Below are 20,229 nucleotides of genomic sequence, written 5' to 3' on the forward strand. Positions count from 1 at the left end.
TTGCAGAGAGGCTGAGTTGTGATTATGAAAACAATTACTAGTATCATTTTTCCTCTACTAGGTGATGGTTTCCATGTTCCAAAGCCAAATAAAAACTTACTGGAGTTAGTACTAAGCTGTATGGCTAGTTAAGGTCTCTCCCAAGAAAGCCATTAATGTATCTGAGAGAACAGTTAAAGGTTAAAGCTGAGAGCAGAAAGTCCTGTCTGATTTGATGAAGCTGTTCAGTTACTCGGGTGGTTAAAAACTGCAGTGTTCTGGTTGTTTGGGGCTTCTTTTTGTTTTTCATGATCTCTAAGTAGTCTTTGGGTATTGGTATTCTCTTTCTTGGAGTTCTAATCGTATGTTCTGTGGCATGTTCTAGAAATGAGCTTTTGGAATTATTAACTTAACGTTTTTAATTCCAAAGACTTAGTAGTCTATCATTCTGGGGGTTGTTTTACCCCCTACATAAAATAAAGATGTAAATGGAAAAAAAAATGCTTCTAAACTTTTAAGAGTTGCTCTGAGTTGTCACCATCTAAGGAACACCTTAGATTATATGCTTTTTAAAGTCAAATGGAGTTCCAATACTTGAGTTGCGACCTAAGCAGGGCTATGATTCTTTTGAGTAACGATGTTTTGAGTATAGTGCTTTAATTCAGTTACTGCTTTGAGTACCTACAGTTTAGAGCAGAAAATTGTTTGATGTACCAAGTGATACTATTAAGAGGGATAAAAAGGGATCTCTCTCTTTCTGCAAATGCTGCCTGCAGTATTGATGAAGGAAATAGTGGCAGATAATGACATAAAGGTCATTTTATTGAAAATAAGCTGCACAGAGTTTGGTATAGGTGTCATACCTTTCACTTTCCTGAGGCTGTGGGTAAACACTGGACCACAGTATGAGTCACAGAGGCTAGGACAGAATGGTTTTATAGGTTTTCTTTCTTTACTAACTATATTTGTTAACCCAAAACATGCAGGTTTTCATCTTATTCAGCATCTCTCCTTATCTTCTTGTGTTAACGTAACAAAACTTACATGCTAAACCAAATTTTCAGATTGGTATAGTCTCATGCTTTTACACTTTCAGTTCTCTCCAACTAAGCTTAAAAAGAAGGAACATGCCTATTCTTTAGTACGAATACAGACAAGGGGAGCAAAACTAAGACTGTTTAGCTGTCTTCAAAAGAGTATTTTACCATTTTCCATAGAGTATTTTGTGAGCACGCAGAACTCCAGTATTTGTACTTGTTGGATAAAGTATACTTTTGTCACTACAGATTGTAACTACTAATCCCTCCTGCTTTCACACAACTTCAAATTTATCTGTTAAAAAAACCCAACACAGCAAAAGAAAAACCCACACAGGAAAGGACTAGTTACAACTGGGAGTTCAGATGCTATGTACTTTTAAATAGCTACAAGCTACTTTGGTTTGGACCTCATCTTTAGCATTTTTGCTGAATGGTGACCAAGGAATCTTAGAGCAATTAAGTAGTGAAAACAAGTTAAAAAACCCTAACTCTCATACCTTGATTATATCTTCTGCTTTACCAGCAAACAGTGAGAGCTTGTTGATTGTTTATTTTACATTAGGGATGATGTTTCTTTAGTCACCAAAAGAAAGATTCCTTCTTCCCAAGCTCCATGTTGCTTATGAGTAGCTTCAGCAGGTGCTTCCTCCACTGCCCTGTCCTATACTTAGGGCAGGCTTATAAGGGGATTAGCCCTAAACCATTCCCTGGCAAATGACTATATACTCTGTAAATAATTACAGAACTAAAAGCTGGACATTTGCTAATGACACCTAGAGTAGCGTTAGCAAAGCTTAAGGGTTATACCTGTTGAATATTTTAGTTAGACTGCTTCAGAGCTCCCTCTTTCTTAATTGCTCAAGAGTTTAGGGAAGCCAGAAATGCATGACAACTTTTTATTTTTGTATCAAGTGCAACATTGCAAGTGACAGATAAAACTCAAGTTTACTAGTCCCATAGTATACAGAACTGAAAAATGCATTCTGCCATGCTGTAGGCACTGTGCGTAAGAACCTGGTCAAAACTTCAGTGCAATTGTGACTGGAAGAGCAAAGCAGTGCTATTACTGTTACATCTGTATGTATCCCAGTGTCATTAATACATTTATGGTAAAGCAGAATGGCTACCACTCTAGTGTATGAGCAATCCCATGAATTAGATTTTACATCTAAAACAGCAAGCAAAGGAATCAATGCTAATCACCTTAATGAGGTGAGGTAACAAACCCAGTTTCAAGGAATATGTTGAGCCAATTGATCACAACAGAAGAAAATTTAAGCTGAAAATACCTGGTTTTATCTAGTAGGGGGAATTGGAAATTGGGCAGTTATAGGTGGCTCAAGGAATTCTGCTTCCTAGCTTTTGCTCAGTCTTCATCTGTAGCACTGCAGAGGCCTTCAGCCAAGAAGTTTTTCATCAAGCTACTAGCAAGTGTAACTGACCACCATCTACACCTTTCTAGCTGTTAGTTCTGGAACAAGTCCTTGCATCACCACTGTTTGAGACAGGCATTTCTACTGAAGGTAGGTATCCAGTTTCTTCTTGATGTTGTCAAAGGAATCCACTCCCATATAGTCAGCTTGGCCCTGTTCCCACCGTTCCTTGCGTTCTTCTGAAGATACAGTTGGTAATACTGGTGATGGTGCTGATATTGATATGTGGGACACTGCCTCTGTAACCTCTGCCTAAAAGGAAAAGCAGAGTAAAAATACAGAAATACTTTGCATAGCTAAAGTGAGCAACAGGCCATAGAATGGGACAATGAAGTAGATGTTCTCATGCGCAGCAGCAAGCATTGCCAATGGGCAGGGATTGTGCAGCTTTCCTAGCAAAATAACAAAGCAGAGTTACAGAAGTTAGCAGGGAGAAAAGAGAAGGAAAAAAAAAAAAAGTAAAGTTTAAGTTCTTCATACCTCTCTACAGAAGCCACAAGAGAAAGCCAGAGTATAGACCAAGCCCGATAGCTGCAAATAGTTCATTAGAAAGATGTAAGATTAACAAGAGAAAGCACATTTTAAGAGATTAGTAACTTTGGTCTTAGAAAGGTTGAGAACTTAAACTAGTCCATGTACTAAGCTAAGACTATAAAGACTGCAGTCAGATGCAAGCTACTAAACTGTGAATGAGAACTAGAGTTAGAAGCATTGCTTTGGCTTTGATAAGTATTGGGATTCATCACTGCCAGTCTACATAAGTATTCATTCTCTAGTTATCCTAGGCTTACCTAGATTTGTTTCACCATGCAAGATCTGTATGTACATATTGCATGCTGAACTGAGGTTCTTCTGCGTGAGAACCTTATTAGCTGTGACACATTAAGAGTTCGGGCCCTTCTCTGTATATATGAAAGAAGTTACTACAGCATAATTTCTGGTGCACCATTAGCTACTTATATGGTTTGGTTTAGGCAAGCAGACAGCTACGTTCAAGACCACTATAGCATGCTTCTCTTCTGTGGTATTATTTATTCCAAGCTTAAAAGAACAAAACCAAAAAACCCTGCATCTCACAAACTAAACCACACCCATGCTTTGAGTTGGACAGTGGGAAGGGAAATCAGTGGAATGGTAAAGAACCTGTCATCCATACTCGGGGAGTTTGTACAAGAATATTAAAGCACGTACCATGTTTACACCTGTAGTACTTTCTTTAACAATTCCCTGCTGTTCTAGTAATGGTAAAACATTAGCTGTATAGGTATCCCACCACATGTTGAGGAATTCTGGGTGAACTATTTTAGGGTCGTCCATGTTGCCTTTTATGCTTTTTGTTCTGGAGTCATATTTATAGTTCCATGGCTTTGTGCTTCCCAGGAAATGCACCACTTTAGTATTTGCACCAAACCTGTTGGACAGAAAAAGTTAGAACCCACAGCTTGTGCAGGTGTCTAGAAAACAAGAGTTTTGACTGGCAGACATAATTTTTTTTTTTAACCTGCAGTTTCTGTAGGTGTCCAGAAAACAGAAATACGAATATACTTAGGAGGCTAAACACTAAATGATCAAACTGCCAATGCCTACTGGGACTGAAAGCATCACTATACAACAGAAAAAATGCAAATGGAATTCTACATTACACTAGTCAGAATACAGCCAAAACCTAATGGTCTGGGCTATTTAAGTACTTACAGCCAACTCAAGTCTTTAGGTAGAGTGATGTCCATAGCTCAGGAGAGAGCAGTCTCAAGCAGCCGTTGCAATCGGAACTGGTTTTAAAAGTGAAAAAGATTCTACTCCAAAGTCAGTGATCCAGATAGTTAGGCATTACAAGCATTATGTAGAGCAGGGTCAGTGTTAGAGTCACCCTTTCAGTTTACAGCCCTACAGAAAAGGATCATTGGAAGGCCCTGCTGCAGGAAGGCTCTGTCCCTGCAAAATAATAGCTTTGTATAACCTAGGCATTTCAGAGGACTTCTGATCTTGGTGCAGCAGGGTCTTGCTAGACAACCAACCATTATTTTCTAAATAACCTTAGTTTAGCCATAGATGGGTTTTGTGGTGGTGGTGGTTTTTTTGTTTGTTTCTTTTTAAAACTATTTTAACTCCATCTTCGATATAGACTTCTAGCTTTGTCTCAAATGTTACCAGTATGTTCTTTTGCATTAAGAGTGTAGGTGAGATGCACCCCTTTTGAAGTAAAGAACTTAACACAAAAAGAGACAGCATTCATTCCATTTTTCTATGGTTCCAGAACCAGAGTTCAGCTTGAGTCAGTTTTGTGAACAAGCAATACCAGTCTCTCTAGTAACAGCGAATGTCTCACGTATAGTTCAGTTTATGTCACATGTTAGGATTTCTTCTCAACATAATATGATTAAAATGGATAATAGTGCCAAACTAGTTTGTCTAACATTTTGTTAAGCACACCCTGGTCATTTTGACCAGGACTCAGATGTTTAAGGAGCTTTACATATGGAGACAATGCAGGTGTGTTTCAAAAACTTCAGAATATTCAAAACAAGGCAGCATGCATTTGGGTGGGGTTTTTTGTACTGTCGTAAGATCCTTGACTGTATTTCAATATTCATGTTCAATGTTTTGAACACAACTGATCTGCAGAATGAAAACCTATGCATGTGTGTCAAGTATTAGCACTGATTGCGAGACAAAAAATCTGTCTTCAAGAGGTCAGTTCCTGGGCTTTAACACTAAACTCCATATGTCAAGATTTGGCATAAGAGGACTACCTTAGTTTTATTAGCTGTCACAGCACTACTTAACAGCCTGAGTTTTCTTCATCTTAGGCTGGTGCTGTTCTGAGGAAACTTGTCATTGTTTAAAAATTAAGGCTATTTAAGCTAGAGAACGCCTAAGAAGTGTTATGTTACACTTGGTGCAAATGGAGAAGTGTATTCTTAGTATTCTGTCCACTTAAGACCTGTACAACAGTTGACAGATGCCAAGCTTCTACCATTTTTTCAGTACCTGCTTTCTAGATACTTTCTAGATTTGTAATACTTTCTTTTGACATTTAAGCTCAACTGTTAGGAAGCTTTATGTCCACACTGGCCTCAGCAACTAATCTGTCTTTCCCCATCTCCCAGAAAAGTCCTTCATCAATGTTTTGAAGTTAGAGAGCATTTGTCATGAATTGGCATTTTCCTTTGGAAAAAGGATTACTGAGACTGCTGTGAAATCTAGTCTCGCTGTACAAAGCTGCGAAAAACTTAGCTATTGATGTCAGTAGGTTTAAATTTCACTTTATTCCAACTGCTGATTATCAGGAGTGTAGCTGCTGATCTAACCCAGGGAAATTGTTCCACCTATTGAGCAGGGCATTCTACTTAAAAGGGCTGCACTTCCAGCATTCTACTTTTGAAGGTCTGCTGAATTCAGTTAGGCAATTGATTCAATCAGTTAAATGGAATTTTTGTCAGGAGCCCCCAAATGCAATTAGTCGTTTGTGGCAACAAGGTCATTTGTAAATTTAAGGTCATGTGACTAACAACCAGCCAGCCATGGAAAGAGGACATACTTTACAATAGATGTTAGCTTATCAAATGCTATCCAACTACTTAGTCATTCCTAGGCTTGCATGTATTTCTTTAAATAAGCGTTCCACTTTTAGCATGACAGGATTTCAGATGGTATTCTGATCACAAGACATAGTTTGATCTTGAGCCAGCAACAGTCCTGCTTATGCTAGCTGCTGCTTCAGACACTAGTAACCTGATGTCATTCAGAGATCAGATTGTTTTTATGCAATTGGTACTTTCCCACCCCACCCCAACTTTTGCAGCTCTTAATGAATAAGAGTTTCTGTGTAACATTTCAGCTTCCCATGCTTCCCTCCCTTCGTCCTGTGTTTATTTTAACACTCTGAGTGTTAAACACTCTGCCACTGACATATGGTTTACTCACATGCCAAATCTGATACTGCTAGCTAGGGAGGATACAGTTGTTTTCCTTACACAGGAAACATGTATGGTGGCTGGCTGTAGTCTTTGTTCCATCTTGCTATTACTTAAGGAACTGCCTGAGATCTAGAAAGACTGTTGGGAGAGAATTCTAGCTTTTTAAAAGTCTTTGTTCACTATGTTTATTTGAATGGCATAGGTTGATTAGATGAACTGTAACTACTGGTTGTTAAATACCCTAAGTAATTTGAGTGAGGAAAGGGCAAGTTATCTAGGTGGGAACAATATCGCCAGTGACATGCTGAAGTTCAGCTGAAGCTGATTCAAGAGCTACTGCCTTTGGTTAGAACTGTAACAGACAGTATCCCATACTGGAGGAGTGGTTCTTCCTTTTGCAAGTGACCTGTCAAATGTGCTCAACTCTAAATCAGCTTCAGTGTTACCACCAGGGATGAGTGGTTTAAGCTACAGATTCAGCTTTCTCTCTGCATTTATCATGAGATGATTCATGTAACTAGTATTAATTCAACTTTTTTTTCCTTAAAGAAAGGAAACTATTATACCTTCTTTTAGTGACAATAATGGTCTCCCTTTAGAAAAACTGTAAGTTCACATTGTGCCTGTTCATTCTGTTACAATAAATTAGTTTATATAAGCTCTGAAAGTCTTCTTAGAATTTTGAACTTACGCTTTAAATGCTGGAAGGTAGGAATATACAGAAGTGCTGCTCAAATTATAAATAAATGGTAGATGTTTGCTTATGTCTGTTGTTGCCCAGCTGCTGAAGAAGGTGTTTAATAACCCCTGATCTGCACCTGAAAGAGAAAGCATTAATGGGCTACAAGCATCAGATAGCTGTTTTAGGATCTTTTTCAATCACTTCACTAATTAAGAGTTGGTAATGCAGTTGTCATGTCCAGTAGGAGTTTGGCACAGAGCACTAGAGTTCTGTTTGTGAACAACCCTGTAAACCTTGCAGCCTTTGAAAATCCAAAAAATGCAGAGAATGAAAAAAATAGTATATGTGGGGTTACTTTTGCTAAAAGATAGTAAGCTGCTCAAACCCTGCCGTTCAGTTCCTTTTACAGCTTAAGTTCAAGCTATGTAAGGCAGCAAAAAAACAGGACTTGACAATTGAGTACTGTTCAGCTTCAGGAAAGCTGTAGCTCGGAAGATCAAGTGCCAACAATTAGTTTTATTACTTATGCTTACAGATGCATGACCAACATCTCAATGCCAGAGTTAGGGTATCAGTGGTCTGTTAGACCTGCAGTCCTGGATGCACCTACTTACACTGTGATCTGATAAGGAAAGCACATTCGGTCTTGGTGACAACTCTAGTAAAACTTCATCAAATCCCTTAACTAGCAATAGGTGTTCTGAGTTCTGTACTAAAAAGCTGCTGACTAACTCCTAAGTGAGGATAACAATCTACATTATGGCCAGACCTACTGTGTTGGCAGGGGTCACCTCTTAGCTTGCAAGTAGAGGTTGTAGCGAGGTCAGATGAGTCTGAAGTTGTTTGGTATGTCAGTGTGTTGGGTTTGTGTGGTGGGGGTTTGCATAGCAGGGCAGGGGCTACAGGGGTGGCTCCTGTCAGAAGCTGCTAGAAGCTTCCCCAGCTCTAAGTGGGACCCACTGCTGGCCAAGGCCGAGCCCAGCAGCAATGGTGGTAGCATATTTAAGAAGGGGAAACAAGACTGCTGAAGAAAAGACCTGCAGCTGAGAGAGGAGTGGGATGTGAGAGAAACAGACAGCAGGCTGTCCCCCTGCAGCCCATGGAGGGTTAACAGCGGAGCAGAGATTCCCCTGCAGCCCGTGGAGGGTTAACAGCAGAGTAGAGATTCCCCTGCAGCCCATGGAGGTTAACAGCAGAGAGAGATTCCCTGCATGGCAGAGACCCTGCAGCCCGTGGAGGTTAACAGCAGAGCAGAGATTGCCCTGCAGCCCGTGGAGGACCCCACGCTGGAGCAGGTGGCTGGGCCCAGAGAGGGCCGTGACTCTGTGGGAAAGCCCATGCTGGAGCAGTTTGTGGAGGACTGCAGCCCATGCAAAGGACTCATGTTGGAGAAGCTTGTGGAGGGCTGACTCCCGTGGGAGGGACCCCACAGTGGAGCCAGGGAAGAGTGTGAGGAGTCCTCCTCCTCCCGAGGAGGAAGGAGCAGCAGAAACAACGTGTGATGAACTGACCACAACCCCTGTTCCAGTCCCCCTGCGCCGCTGGGGGGGAAGGAGGTAGAGGAATCGGGAGCAAAGCTGAGCCTGGGAAGAAGGGAGGGGTGAAGGTGGTTTTTTAAGATACAGTTCTATTTCTCATTATCCTACTCTGATTTGATTGGTAACAAATTAAATTGATTCCCCCCCCCAGCTGAGTCTGTTTTGCCTGTGACCATAATTGGTGAGTGATTCCTCCCTGTCCTGGTCACAACTCAGGAGCCTTTCCTTGTATTTTCTCCTCCCCGTCCTGCCAGGGGGGAGGAGTGAGCAACCAGCTGCATGGTGCTTTTTTTGCCAGCTGGGCCTAAACCATGACAGTCAGTAGTAGAGTAGCTTTAAAAAAAAAAAAAAGCCTCTGGCCCAAAGCAGACTAGTTTATAAGCAGCTACTGAGAAGTAAAAACTACTTATTTACATTCATTCTTTATTGCAGTGAATATACTTAGTCTTTAAGTGCTAATAGTTCCTCTTATGAAGGAGTTTGAAGGGAATCCTTCAACTTCCATTTGCTGTCTTCCCTTCACCTGTAACTGCATTCACAAGTAGCATTGCTAAAGAGTAGGTACATGGATAGCTTAGAAAAAAGAGACAATGTTTTATTTTAATCTTTAATTTTCTAAAGCACTCAGTCTCTGCTGACTCAGTAAAGGTTTTTTTTTTTTTTAATTGACCTATGATTAGATTTAGGCCAGTACTAAGGTTTACACCCTCACTGCTCTTTGAGCAGAATTTGCTTTTTGCAACTGAAGTATCTAGACACTGGGCATAAACTGAGATGTACAGACAGTACACTGACAAATATAAATTCTAAGTATCCTGTTACAGCTGTCAGCATACATGCAGATTGCAGAGTGAGGAATTGCCTAGAGACTCAGTCCAGTAATTTCCAGCCTCTGACTTGCCTCTCAAGCCATAAAGGAAGGAAAGCACTGTTGAAGTAGTTATGCCCATCACAAGAGAACAGAGTCAAAGAAACCAGACAAGTCCCCTGGTCTTTACTCAGCTATGTTTCATTTTAACTGCTGACTTAATGCTGTGTTAAGAATGTGTATGTTAACAGTAAGATCATCTAAAAGAGAAGAAAGTCTGGGATGCCCTCTCAGAACAGATAGCTCATAACTGAAAGGGAAGCAACAGTGTATTTACTTATTCTACAGGACTTTCACTCGGACTGTTTTACATACTCAGCTTTTTTCAGATTGCATGCATTTGTGCAAAAGCAGCCACTGAAAGCAGTGTTTAGCTGTCCCAGTTCAGACTTTAACAGTAGTCTTGTTGTATAAACTGGACCTTAGACATAAGGGAAAAGAATCAGGCAGTAGTTACATTAGCTACATATCTACAGATACAGTCTTGCAGCATTGTATCTTTATATGTAAAAGCAACCATTTTAGATCCCAGGCTGAAGAGCCAGAGGATTGCTGAAGCAATAGCAACGTTGTTAAGGTGTCATACTACCAGATTTCTTTTAAAACCAAACTTTTTTTTCCCCTCCACTACTTTTAGATGGTATCTAGAATTATTGCATGACATATTCCTCATTCATTATCTAGAAAGGTGAAGTTAAAATAGACAAAGTAGTTGTCTACATAAGTAGCCATCACTCTGCCATTCCTGGACAACAGCATTACATAGGAGGTATCTGTCTGCTGTTATAAACATGAAATACTCTGGAAAGTCTTGCATTGCCTAGTTACTACTACTGCAGATGGGGTGCTTAGAGCTTGACTTCAATTATGCATAGCTTGGTAGATTGTTGAGTTTGCATCCCTGTGTCCTTTTAAGGGCAGTGACCCTTCACAGGTGTTTCTCTTATAAAAGTTTCCTAGGAACTTTTATTACTGTCTAGATCAATTTAAGTTTAAGTCCCCTTTCTCCCCACAAAGTTCATGAGCTCAGCAGCAGTTTATGCAGGTAGTATGGCTCTGTGGTCTCATTACTCGGATCAGTGCTACCATTTAATAAAAACTGAATAAATTTTAAAGCTGAAGTACAAATTACAGTTCTAGAAATTTGGTACCTAAACCATTAACCTACCATTTTTGCTGTTAAGAGCTGCAACAATTGCTTCATGTTTAGGACATTGAGGAAGTTTCACCATTGTGTGGCTTTAGCTTTCAAGTCAGAAAGTCTGTTGTGGAAGCAGTTCTATTTTGAAGGACAGCAGCCTTAGACCTAGAAGATGGGGTCTGCTCGCAGTTGAGCCCAAAGCTCAGGAGACAATCACCAAGTCTCAGATGTTCCTGGAGCTACTCAGTCAGTTTGCACAAAGATGGGGGTTTGTTTGGGGTTTTTTGTTTGTTTGGTTTTGGGTGGGGTTTTTTAAATGCAAAAATTCAGTACTGTGCTACAGCTTTTGCCATAGCTGGCAATCAGTTTACACCCAACATTTGAGAGCGCTCCCAGAGCTACCAACTGCTACCTTGTCAGTAGCAAGGTACAGACAGACTCTTCATTACATTGCAGTACTCATTTTCACTAGAGTTTATTCATACGGTAGCATTAAGGATCCAACTGCAACTAATGTTCTTTAGGAGGCCACACAGTAACAGGGATTATTCTGCAGACTAGGAGTAACATCTAGAATTTTTGCTTTTACAAAGTACTGAAAGGTAAGTCAACAGGCTGGCTAATTACCTTCCATTAAGAGTTCATTTTATGGTCTTATTTATGTAGTTTTCTGTAGCTTTTTCAGTTAGACCTTGTTTTGTACCACAGTAGTTACATAATGAAATTTAGTGACGGGAGGCAGTGATATTCAGAAACCTTTAACTAGAGCAGTCTTCAAGCAACATGTGCATTTACTGCAATGGTAATAGATTTAGGAGACTTACAGGACAGCAGAACTTGGCTTCTCAAGCTTAGATCTGGCACAGTGGCTGATCCCAAGTGACCTATAGTGGGAAGCAGCCAAGGCTACGTGCACTCGGTATTGGGGAAAGAGATGGTCACCACCCTATAATGACAGGAAGCTATCACATAGCATATGAAGAGATAGTTGCATCTTCAAATGTTTGTTTCTGTGAAGCTGCACTCAAGTTGATCAGTACTATTTTTTCCACAGCAACTTGAGTTAGCATAGAACATTGAAGCCTGGAGTGTTAGGAATGCATGAAGCATAGTACTGCAGTTTTGTCTGCTAATGCATGCACTGTACTTGCTACATCTTAAGATTTCTTGTTACATGATTCTACATTGCTAATGCTTACAGCTGCTAGTTTGGAGGCCAAACTCTTAGGTTTATTTCATGAAGTCTGAAAAAAGTAGTTTTACTACATATTGTAATGATAGCCTCTATTGTGAGAAGGATATAATTTGTGTAGTTACATTGAGTTCAGAATTTTGTCATACAGAGTCCCCATGACACGTATGTCATTACTGAGCCACCCAACCACTATTACCATTTTGGTCTAACTTATATTGAAATACAAATTAATACATACCATCAAAGCTGCCTTTCTCTGTGGCAAACTGTAACAGCTGATTGTACGTTTCAATGGAAGGTCGGTAAACAAAAACTCCAGAATTAAAACAGTCAGGCCAGCCTGGATCTGGTGCCGCAGACAGCTCTTCTCTCTCAAAAAGCTCATCGATATTTGACAAAACCTAGTTGTAAAGAGGGTAAAAAAAAAAATTGTTTTCTGGTTTTCAGGTTAGGAATTGGGGTATCATGCTTTAATGGATTTTGACATCCACCTTAAGACATGAAAGAAAGTTCTCATATCAATGCTCTTGTCTTATGGAAGACAGTACTTTATGGAGATAGTCCCCACAGACCACATTACAATTAATTTAGATTAAAAAAGGCACATATATTTTTAGAGTTACTAGTCCAAATAGCAAAAAGGCCTTGTCATGGTTTAACCCCAGCCAGCACCTCAGCACCACGCAACTGCTTCCCCCTCCCCAGTGGGAATGGGAGGAGGGTCAGGGGAAAAAAAAAAAAAAAAAGAAAAAGGCAAAACTCATGGGTTGAGATAAGAACAGTTTAATAACTAAAGTAAAATAAAATATACTACTAACTAAGAATAATAATATAATAAGAAATGTAATGAAAAGGAATTTAACAAAAAAAAAATAAAACCCAAGAAAAAGACAAGTGATGCACAATGCAGTTGCTCACCACCCGCTGACCAATGCCCAAACAGCAATCCACCCCTCCTGGCCAACTCTCCCCCCCAGTTTATATACTGGGCATGACGTTCCATGGTATGGAATACCCCTTTGGCTAGTTGGGGTCAGCTGCCCTGGCCATGCTCCCTCCCAGCTTCTTGTACACCTGCTTGCTGGCAGAGCATGGGAAATTGAAAAAATCCTTAAGATAAGCGCTACTTAGCAACAACTAAAACATCAGAGTGTTATCAACATCATTCTCACACTAAATCCAAAACACAGCACTGTGCCAGGTACTAAGAAGAGAATTAACTGTATCCCAGCCAAAACCAGGACAGCCTCTATTGCCCCTCCTCTTAAAAAAGACCAACCTCCCCTCCCCCTGCAAAAAACCCCAAGAACAACCCACAGAAAGAAATCCAACAACCCCCATACCAGGTCGTTAAGAGGTAGCATGAGACATGACCACTTACCATTGTGTCTGCATCCATGAAAACACATTTTGAAAACTGCGTCAGTTCCCAGCAGTGAAGCTTTGTTAGTGTGACACCCAGCTCAGGTCTTTTCATTAACGCCAAGTGTGCTGAATCCCCACTATCCAAGACATTTACCAATATGACTTCATCAAAGACTTTTTCCAGCACTCTCCTAGGGAAAGAGTCAATTGCCAAGATTTAGTTCTATTGTTATTCCAGCACCAGACCATGTGACAGATTCCATAAAGGGAAACAGAATCACAGGGAACCTGACAGTGTTTCTTACGCCATCAGTAAGCGCTGACTGCACGTGTTGGAATGCACAAGTATACCTGTCTGCCTCAAGGTTTCTAGTTTGTAATGGGCACATTTTGGGGAACAAAGAAGTTTGGGTTTTTATTCCACAAACAGGGCTTTAGTTGGCATTGCTACCAAGTCCAGTAGGTCACAGCTATATGTAGTACAAACTTTCCACACAGCTTTTTTTCAGCCAGACTCTGATTTTTGACAAGTTAACAGTCTACTTTGAGCAGGCGATTACGAAAGGGGAAGATGTTAGAGTAGCTTCAGCAGGACAGTAGCTGAATCCTAAGCAGTTGAAACGGAAGTTTATGCAATAGTTATGACAACACTCTTCTGGATTTATGACTGTTAGGGACATCTGACTAGACCCAGTTGCTAAAACCTTCTTTATCCTATAAAGTTTTAAAGACTCACTCAATCACAGCTGTGGGTACAACAGTGTTTTGACCCAGTATCAATGTTCACCTAAGGGTGACAAACTTTCAGACAGTGTAGTGAAATTGTGGCAGATATCCAACCTTTGCTTTACCATCAGTAAAGCATTACCATTAGTTCAAGAGAGGTTAAGGAGTTCATGCTGCTTAAAATATGAAGCATCTGTAAAGTCTCACTGTTCTACAGTGTATCTTGAATGCTCAGCAACTATCAGTACAATTAGAGCCACAGAGCTTGTACATGAGTTTTAGAACTCTGCCTTGCAAGGCTGTCTTTATACTGACAGTTTGTTATGGAGAGTTGCTTCTGAACTTAAGGCATACCTTGTTAGTGGATACAGAGTGAGAAATGCAAGTTCCAGTTACACCACTAGGTAGGTAGGTATCACTGGTCTAAGGGCATAGTACTAGCTGGCTTGCACTAGCACATAAGCACATTTGTGATTCATCTTAAAAGAGCACACTCACCTAATAGGCTAGAATGGATGTTCCTATATGTAACATCTTTATATTGATAAGGCCGTTTAGCTGCCAAGAGACTCTAGGGAGAGTCACTCCATTTATGGAGCCACTTCTCTACTGTCTCTATAAATTGAGACATCTTTTCAGAAGAACTTCCCCATGTAGAGAATCTTGACCTATCATCTGTAGTTCATGTAGCTATTAAGTTAATTGGTTTTTTAGCCTCCTCTTACATGTGGAAAGAGCACCCAGTCCGCTCCATACCGAGACTATTCTAGAGAGGCTGTAGGAAGCAGTTGCCTGTTAATTTCATTTGTTGTACTGTGGTGGCCTCGTTAGATGCCTCTGTTGATCTGCTGATTTTACATACTTGGTGCTACTTTAGTTCTGGTCATTTTCTTCTCATGATAAAATTTGATTTGAAGGGTCTGCTAGATTTCAAGAGAGCTTGTGTTACATTATCTCAATCGGGAATGCTTCTGCAAGACAAATAAATACCACTCCCCTACTCCCACCTCCACGTGCATACACACAGCGCTAATGAACACACAGCCAATACCGTATTGTTGGACAGTTCTAAGTAGGACTAAGAGCGAGCAAAGATCCAGTTGAAATACCAATATCAAGTCACAGTTTAGTGCTCTAACTAGAGAGTATTTGTTAACTCATCATATGGAAGAAAAAAAAACCAAACAGTTTCATGTTTGAAGAACTTACAGAATTCCAGATAGTATAAGTTGAATTCCACTAAGCTTAGCTGTTAAGCTTCCAGAGTTTTGGAAGGTTACTATTAAGGAATTTAACTTCCATTTTTCAACCTTCACATCAGCAGGAACTGTGGCAGTTTGAAGTATATAAGTGACCTTACCTCATAAGATCTGAGACCTGAGGAGTTATGAGTGCAGTCAGCTTCCTTGTTGTTCTGTACTGTTGCAAGGATGAACCAAGTACCAGTGCTCCTTTCACATAGGAGTCATTTGTGGCTAGAGTCACAAAAGACTGGTCTGGAAGAAATGAACTTGGTCAAGTTAGCATGATCCACTACTTTATTCTGAGACAGATATACTAGAAACCTAGTATTGTTAGGCAATCATGCTGTGAGACCTCTAAGATGTGCCCTTTAACTCTGCGTATTGGGCCTACCTACACGGCTGAATGAAGCAGATCATACTTGCGTAGCTATGCTTGCTATTAGTAACTCGACACATGGCAAAATGCAGTAGAAAAACCAAAATCAAGACTGTTGCAAGAGAAAACCAGTTCCAGTTTGCCCACAGGTTAAATAAGTCATGCCAAATGTTAGAGACAATCCAAAAGGACTAAAGAGCCTTATTTTGGCCATTAATATACTATTTTTAAGCTAAAAGTCTTGGGAGTCAGTCAGCTTGCATTTGGTCTAAAGTTATAACAGTAGAGTTTTGTAGAGTTACTCTAGGTTCAGCTCTCAACCCTGAAGCTAGGGCAGCATAAAACTTAGATTTCATTTTCAAATGAAAGTAAGCATTGAATTAGATCTTGGACAACAGTATTAAGTTTTGCTAGCTCAGGGTTTTGCAGATGAGTTGTTCTGCAACCCATGGTTGCAGCTCTATTGCAAGATTTAAATGGTAAGTAACCAGTAATATGATAAGCAATTTAAGACTTGCAGCAAGTTTTTGCTCTTCAAGCAAAAAGAGCTAAGGTTGGATTGTCACTACAAAGTATAATCTTCTGCTCCAGCTGTGTCTTAAAAATAGATTAAGATGGATCAGTTTACCATATACTGCTTATTGAGCCCATATAATACAAGCTTTGCATTCTTTCAGTTGTCATGTTGTTTTAAACTGCCAGGGTGGGACTGACAAAAGCAAACAAGTAACTTCTAAACTTCTTCAGTTCCCTGTTAACTATCATCATGTAATACTCCCTTCCAAGCTACAGCACTTTATAAAGAAGTGTGCTCTTTTATACCAAACCATTTTTGACCCCATCAACAAAATAGTTTCTTCCTAAGAATTTCAAGAGTAGATTTTCACATTCAAATTTATTTTAGCAACTGTGATTTCTTTTCTTTACACAAGCTGTTAACTAGGTTAGATCAGGATTGAGAGTGAGGGTTCTGGACACTTGAAGACTTACTATCAAGTCTAGTAGTAAGATTAAAATACTGACTGCTGTACTTTCAGAGAGATTGTTGTTTGGTACAACTCCTCAGCCCATGAGACAGTCATCATCAAAATCTTTTTAACTTAATACCATCTTAACAGTTGACGACAGAAAGTCATGTACCATAATTGTCTATAAGCTCTGCAAACCTGGTTTGCAAGCTCTACAGACCAGCTACAAAACCTTCTATTTTGCTTAGCAGCAAAACCAGCTAGTCCCAAGGGATTTAGATTATAGTGGTCAATTACAAAGTTCAAAAAAGCTTCTACAATGCCGGGAATAAAGTTTTTTTTTTTTGTTCAATTCACTTTAGCTACCAATTTATAATAGCTCATATAATTCAACAAATCTACAGAACAATTTTGTGTTTCTTTGAAGCTTTACAAATGGCAAGTGTGTAGCGTTTTAAGTGGTGTGAATGTCCTCCTAATAGGGCAGCATTTTTCATTATTTAATTGGCATGTTACTCCTCAACTACTCAATACATAGAAGTCTGCCACTCTGTGCTGACAGACAGCCCACTAAAAATCCAGCGTAGACAAAGTGGGATTGTGCCCAACGTTCATCTGAATGTTTTGGGTTTTTTTTCCCAGCAGTGTAAGATTAATTCTTAAAGTGACCTTGCCACTGAAAGACTAGTCTTTTTCATTGAACTGTTAGCAGGTATACTTCTGCCGTGTCTCCTGATCTCACTGAGACTGAGTATTCACACACAAAGGTCTTAGACAAATAAAGCCCATTTAACGATGGAGTAAAGGCTAAAAAGCCCCCCGTTACATCCCCACTGCAGTAGGAAACATGACTGCTTGACAGGAGGAGGATGCTGGCAACTTGTAGAGCATCCAAGTCAGTACAGCTTTCCAAAGTTTCGAATAAACTATGTTCTATTTCATACCTTCTCTAAAGTACATTCAGACATGTTATGTATAAGTCCATACAACAATTTGGGCAAGACCAGTTGCTGCTTAATATGGAAGTTACATCTGCAAGAGACCAGTCCATTCTACCTAAACCACAAGTATTTCAGTTGTGTGGGTCTCCCTTCCCATCCTCTCCCCCTTCTCCGTTCTCTGTACACATTTCCTCCACAGTAGGTTATGTTCACACAGCAGTCACTGTTACGCCTGAAACATACTGAACTATTAATAATAGTGTGGCTGCAAAAACAGAGAGAATGCGAGACAGTTGCATAGCTTCATAATTGATTTATCCAGGCAAAACCGAGCTACTTCAGAGACATCTTTGGCTGCCCAGTTCACAGGCTACAGTATCTGTACGCAAGAGTCTTTGCGCTAGCCCTTACACACCTAAGAGCATCCTGGAAGTCTGAGCTAGGAACAATCTTTCATTTGACAGCATCCAGGAGGGGACTGGAGTGCTCACCCCAGATGTTTTAAAACTTCCCCCGGAAGCATTGTCATAGGCATAGCCAGAGTTCACAGGTGTTTGCCTATTCCCCTGTTCTCTGAGTTAGGTACTAGTACATCTGATTTTTCAGTACAGGATTCTTAAAGAGACAGGAGCATCTAATCAAGACGTGCATCGGGAGGCAGAGCACCAGACTTGCTGCAGCCTTCCAGATCTGAAAGTGAAACCGACTCCGCAGACACCTTCAGGTAAAATAAGAATTGGGGGAAAAAAGTCCGGACGAAAAAAGCCAGGCATACTTGGAGAGGTGGTAAGGCATTGCTCATTGCGAAGTATCACGATGCACAGAAGTTGCAGGCGCTCTTTAGCCTTTCAGCAGAGGGCCGGGTTTCCTCCTGGGAGCCGCTGCGGCCCCACAGTGGCCGCTCCGGACCCTCCTGCTCTCCGCCACCCTGGCCGCATCCCTCCCGTCAGGGGACAGAGCCCGGGGCCAGGTACCGAGGCGGGCGGCGTGGAGCGAGGCTGAACCGCGAGCGTCCCCTAGAACCGCACGGAGCCGCCCGGCGGGACGCCTTCAGCCCCCCCCCCAGCCCCCCCGCCCGCGGCACCGGCTCGCCGCGTCCTCGCGGCGGCCGCCCGCCCCGGGAGCTCGCCGCTGGCAGGGACCGCCACCTAAAAATAGGCGCGGCCGCGGCCCGCCCCGCTCCCGCGCCGCGGCCGGAACGCGGCCGGGCGGCGACCGGCGGCTCCGCGCGCGCGGCCCGCGCCGCCGGCGGCCCTCGCGAGTGGCGGCGCGCGTGCCGGGCCGTCGGCGGGGAGGTGTGGCCGCGCTCACTGACCTGCCATGGCGCCGGCTCCGCGGAACGGCTGAGGCGAAGGCGGCGGCCGCGCTCCTGGGCTGCGCCGAGGCCGCCCCTTATATAGGGGCGGGGCCACGCGCCGTACGTCTTTGGCCGGCGGCGGAGGCCCCGCCCTAAGGAATCCCCGCGTCGCCGCGGGGCGGGGTCTCCGCCATGGTGTCCCGCGGCGGTGGCACGTCATCCCTCCTTCGGCCGCGGGTGGGCCCGCGCGGGGGGCGCGGGGCTCGGCGGGGGCGGGGCCTGGGACCGGGACCGGGACGGCGCCGTGAGGGCCTCTTACCCCGGCGGGCGCCGCCGAGGCCAAGCGGAGCGTGGCGGCATGCCGCCGTGCGGGCGGAGGGTGGGAGCCCTTGTCGGGATGCTGTGGCTCGGGCCGGCGGTGCCGGCGGCACGGGAGAGCGTCGCTCTGGTGGTCGCCGAGCCCTGCAGGAAGAAGGAGTAAAAGCACGCCTGGCCCAGAGCCGCCTGCAGCTGCGGGCAGCGCGTTTACCGTGCATGCACGTGCCAGACGCCCCCAGTCCCGCCGCCGCGCGAGGGTAGCGTGGCCGCCGGTCAGCCATCCTTGGTGCTGCCACAAAATGGCAGCTGAGGATGGTCGCCATGAGGAGCGCCTTGGGCCGGCCGCAGGCAGCTGCACGCACGGTTGGGATCGCCGTCAGGCGTTGAAATGCAGCTGTTGGCACCTGCAGCATTAGGGGTGGTTGTGTGGTGGTCGCTGCAGGGGGCTGCGGGGTGGCAGGAGGGGCCCTGGAAAAGGTGCGAGGCAAGCGCTTTCATTTGAGGGCTGACACCGTCATGCCTCTGTTAAGATAGCATAACTGGTGCTGTTGGCAATACTTGGCACCTCTGGGGAGTGTGTGTCAGCAGGTGAGATGAGGACATACACCCATACTTAGATATTTTCTTTATGGCTCGATTTCAGTCCTTGAAGAAATTTAAGCTGTACCTTTTCAGGAATATAGGAAGGGTGCTAATAGGTTTCTTGTGCTCTTCTTTATCACCCTTGCAAGCATTATGAGTATTAAGACTCTAGTACAGGTCCTTTGTTACTCACATGACTCTCCACCTGCTAGTCAAAACTAAGCAATTAAAGATGATGACAAATAGTGAACGGTATAGATATACAAGATATCCTAACTGCAGCCACCACAGAATCGCAGGCTGGTTGAGGTTGGGAGGGACCTCTGGAAGTCGTCTGGTCCAGCCCCCCTGTTCAAGCAGGGTCACCCACAGCCGGTTGCCCAGGACCATGTCCGGACGGCTTCTGAGTACCTCCGAGGACGGAGACTCCACCACCTCCCTGGGCAGCCTGTGCCCGTGCTCGGTCACCCTCACAGTGACAGAGTGTTTCCTGGTGTTCAGAGGGAACCTCCTGTGTGTCAGCTTGTGCCCATCGCCTCTGGTCCTGTCACTGGGCACCGCTGGAAAGAGCCTGGCTCCGTCCTCTTCGCCCCCTCCCTGCAGGTGTACATATACT

The 20,229-nt window shown here is 42.9% G+C and overlaps 1 protein-coding gene across 1 annotated transcript; it reads right to left on the reverse strand.

The window, feature by feature from the left end:
* Nucleotides 1-1,901: 1,901 nt before the first annotated feature.
* GYG1 (glycogenin 1) lies at nucleotides 1,902-20,003 on the reverse strand. The gene is made up of 8 exons (XM_050902692.1): nucleotides 19,878-20,003; nucleotides 19,033-19,175; nucleotides 15,248-15,397; nucleotides 13,178-13,352; nucleotides 12,035-12,197; nucleotides 7,064-7,190; nucleotides 3,644-3,863; nucleotides 1,902-2,704 (listed from the first exon to the last, which is right to left on the reverse strand). Exons 1-8 carry the CDS (start codon nucleotides 20,001-20,003, stop codon nucleotides 2,534-2,536), a joined length of 1,275 nt encoding a protein of 424 aa, XP_050758649.1. The 3' UTR covers nucleotides 1,902-2,533.
* Nucleotides 20,004-20,229: the final 226 nt, after the last annotated feature.

Source organism: Gymnogyps californianus, chromosome 10 (assembly GCF_018139145.2).
Source record: "Gymnogyps californianus isolate 813 chromosome 10, ASM1813914v2, whole genome shotgun sequence".
Lineage (NCBI taxonomy): Eukaryota > Metazoa > Chordata > Aves > Accipitriformes > Cathartidae > Gymnogyps > Gymnogyps californianus.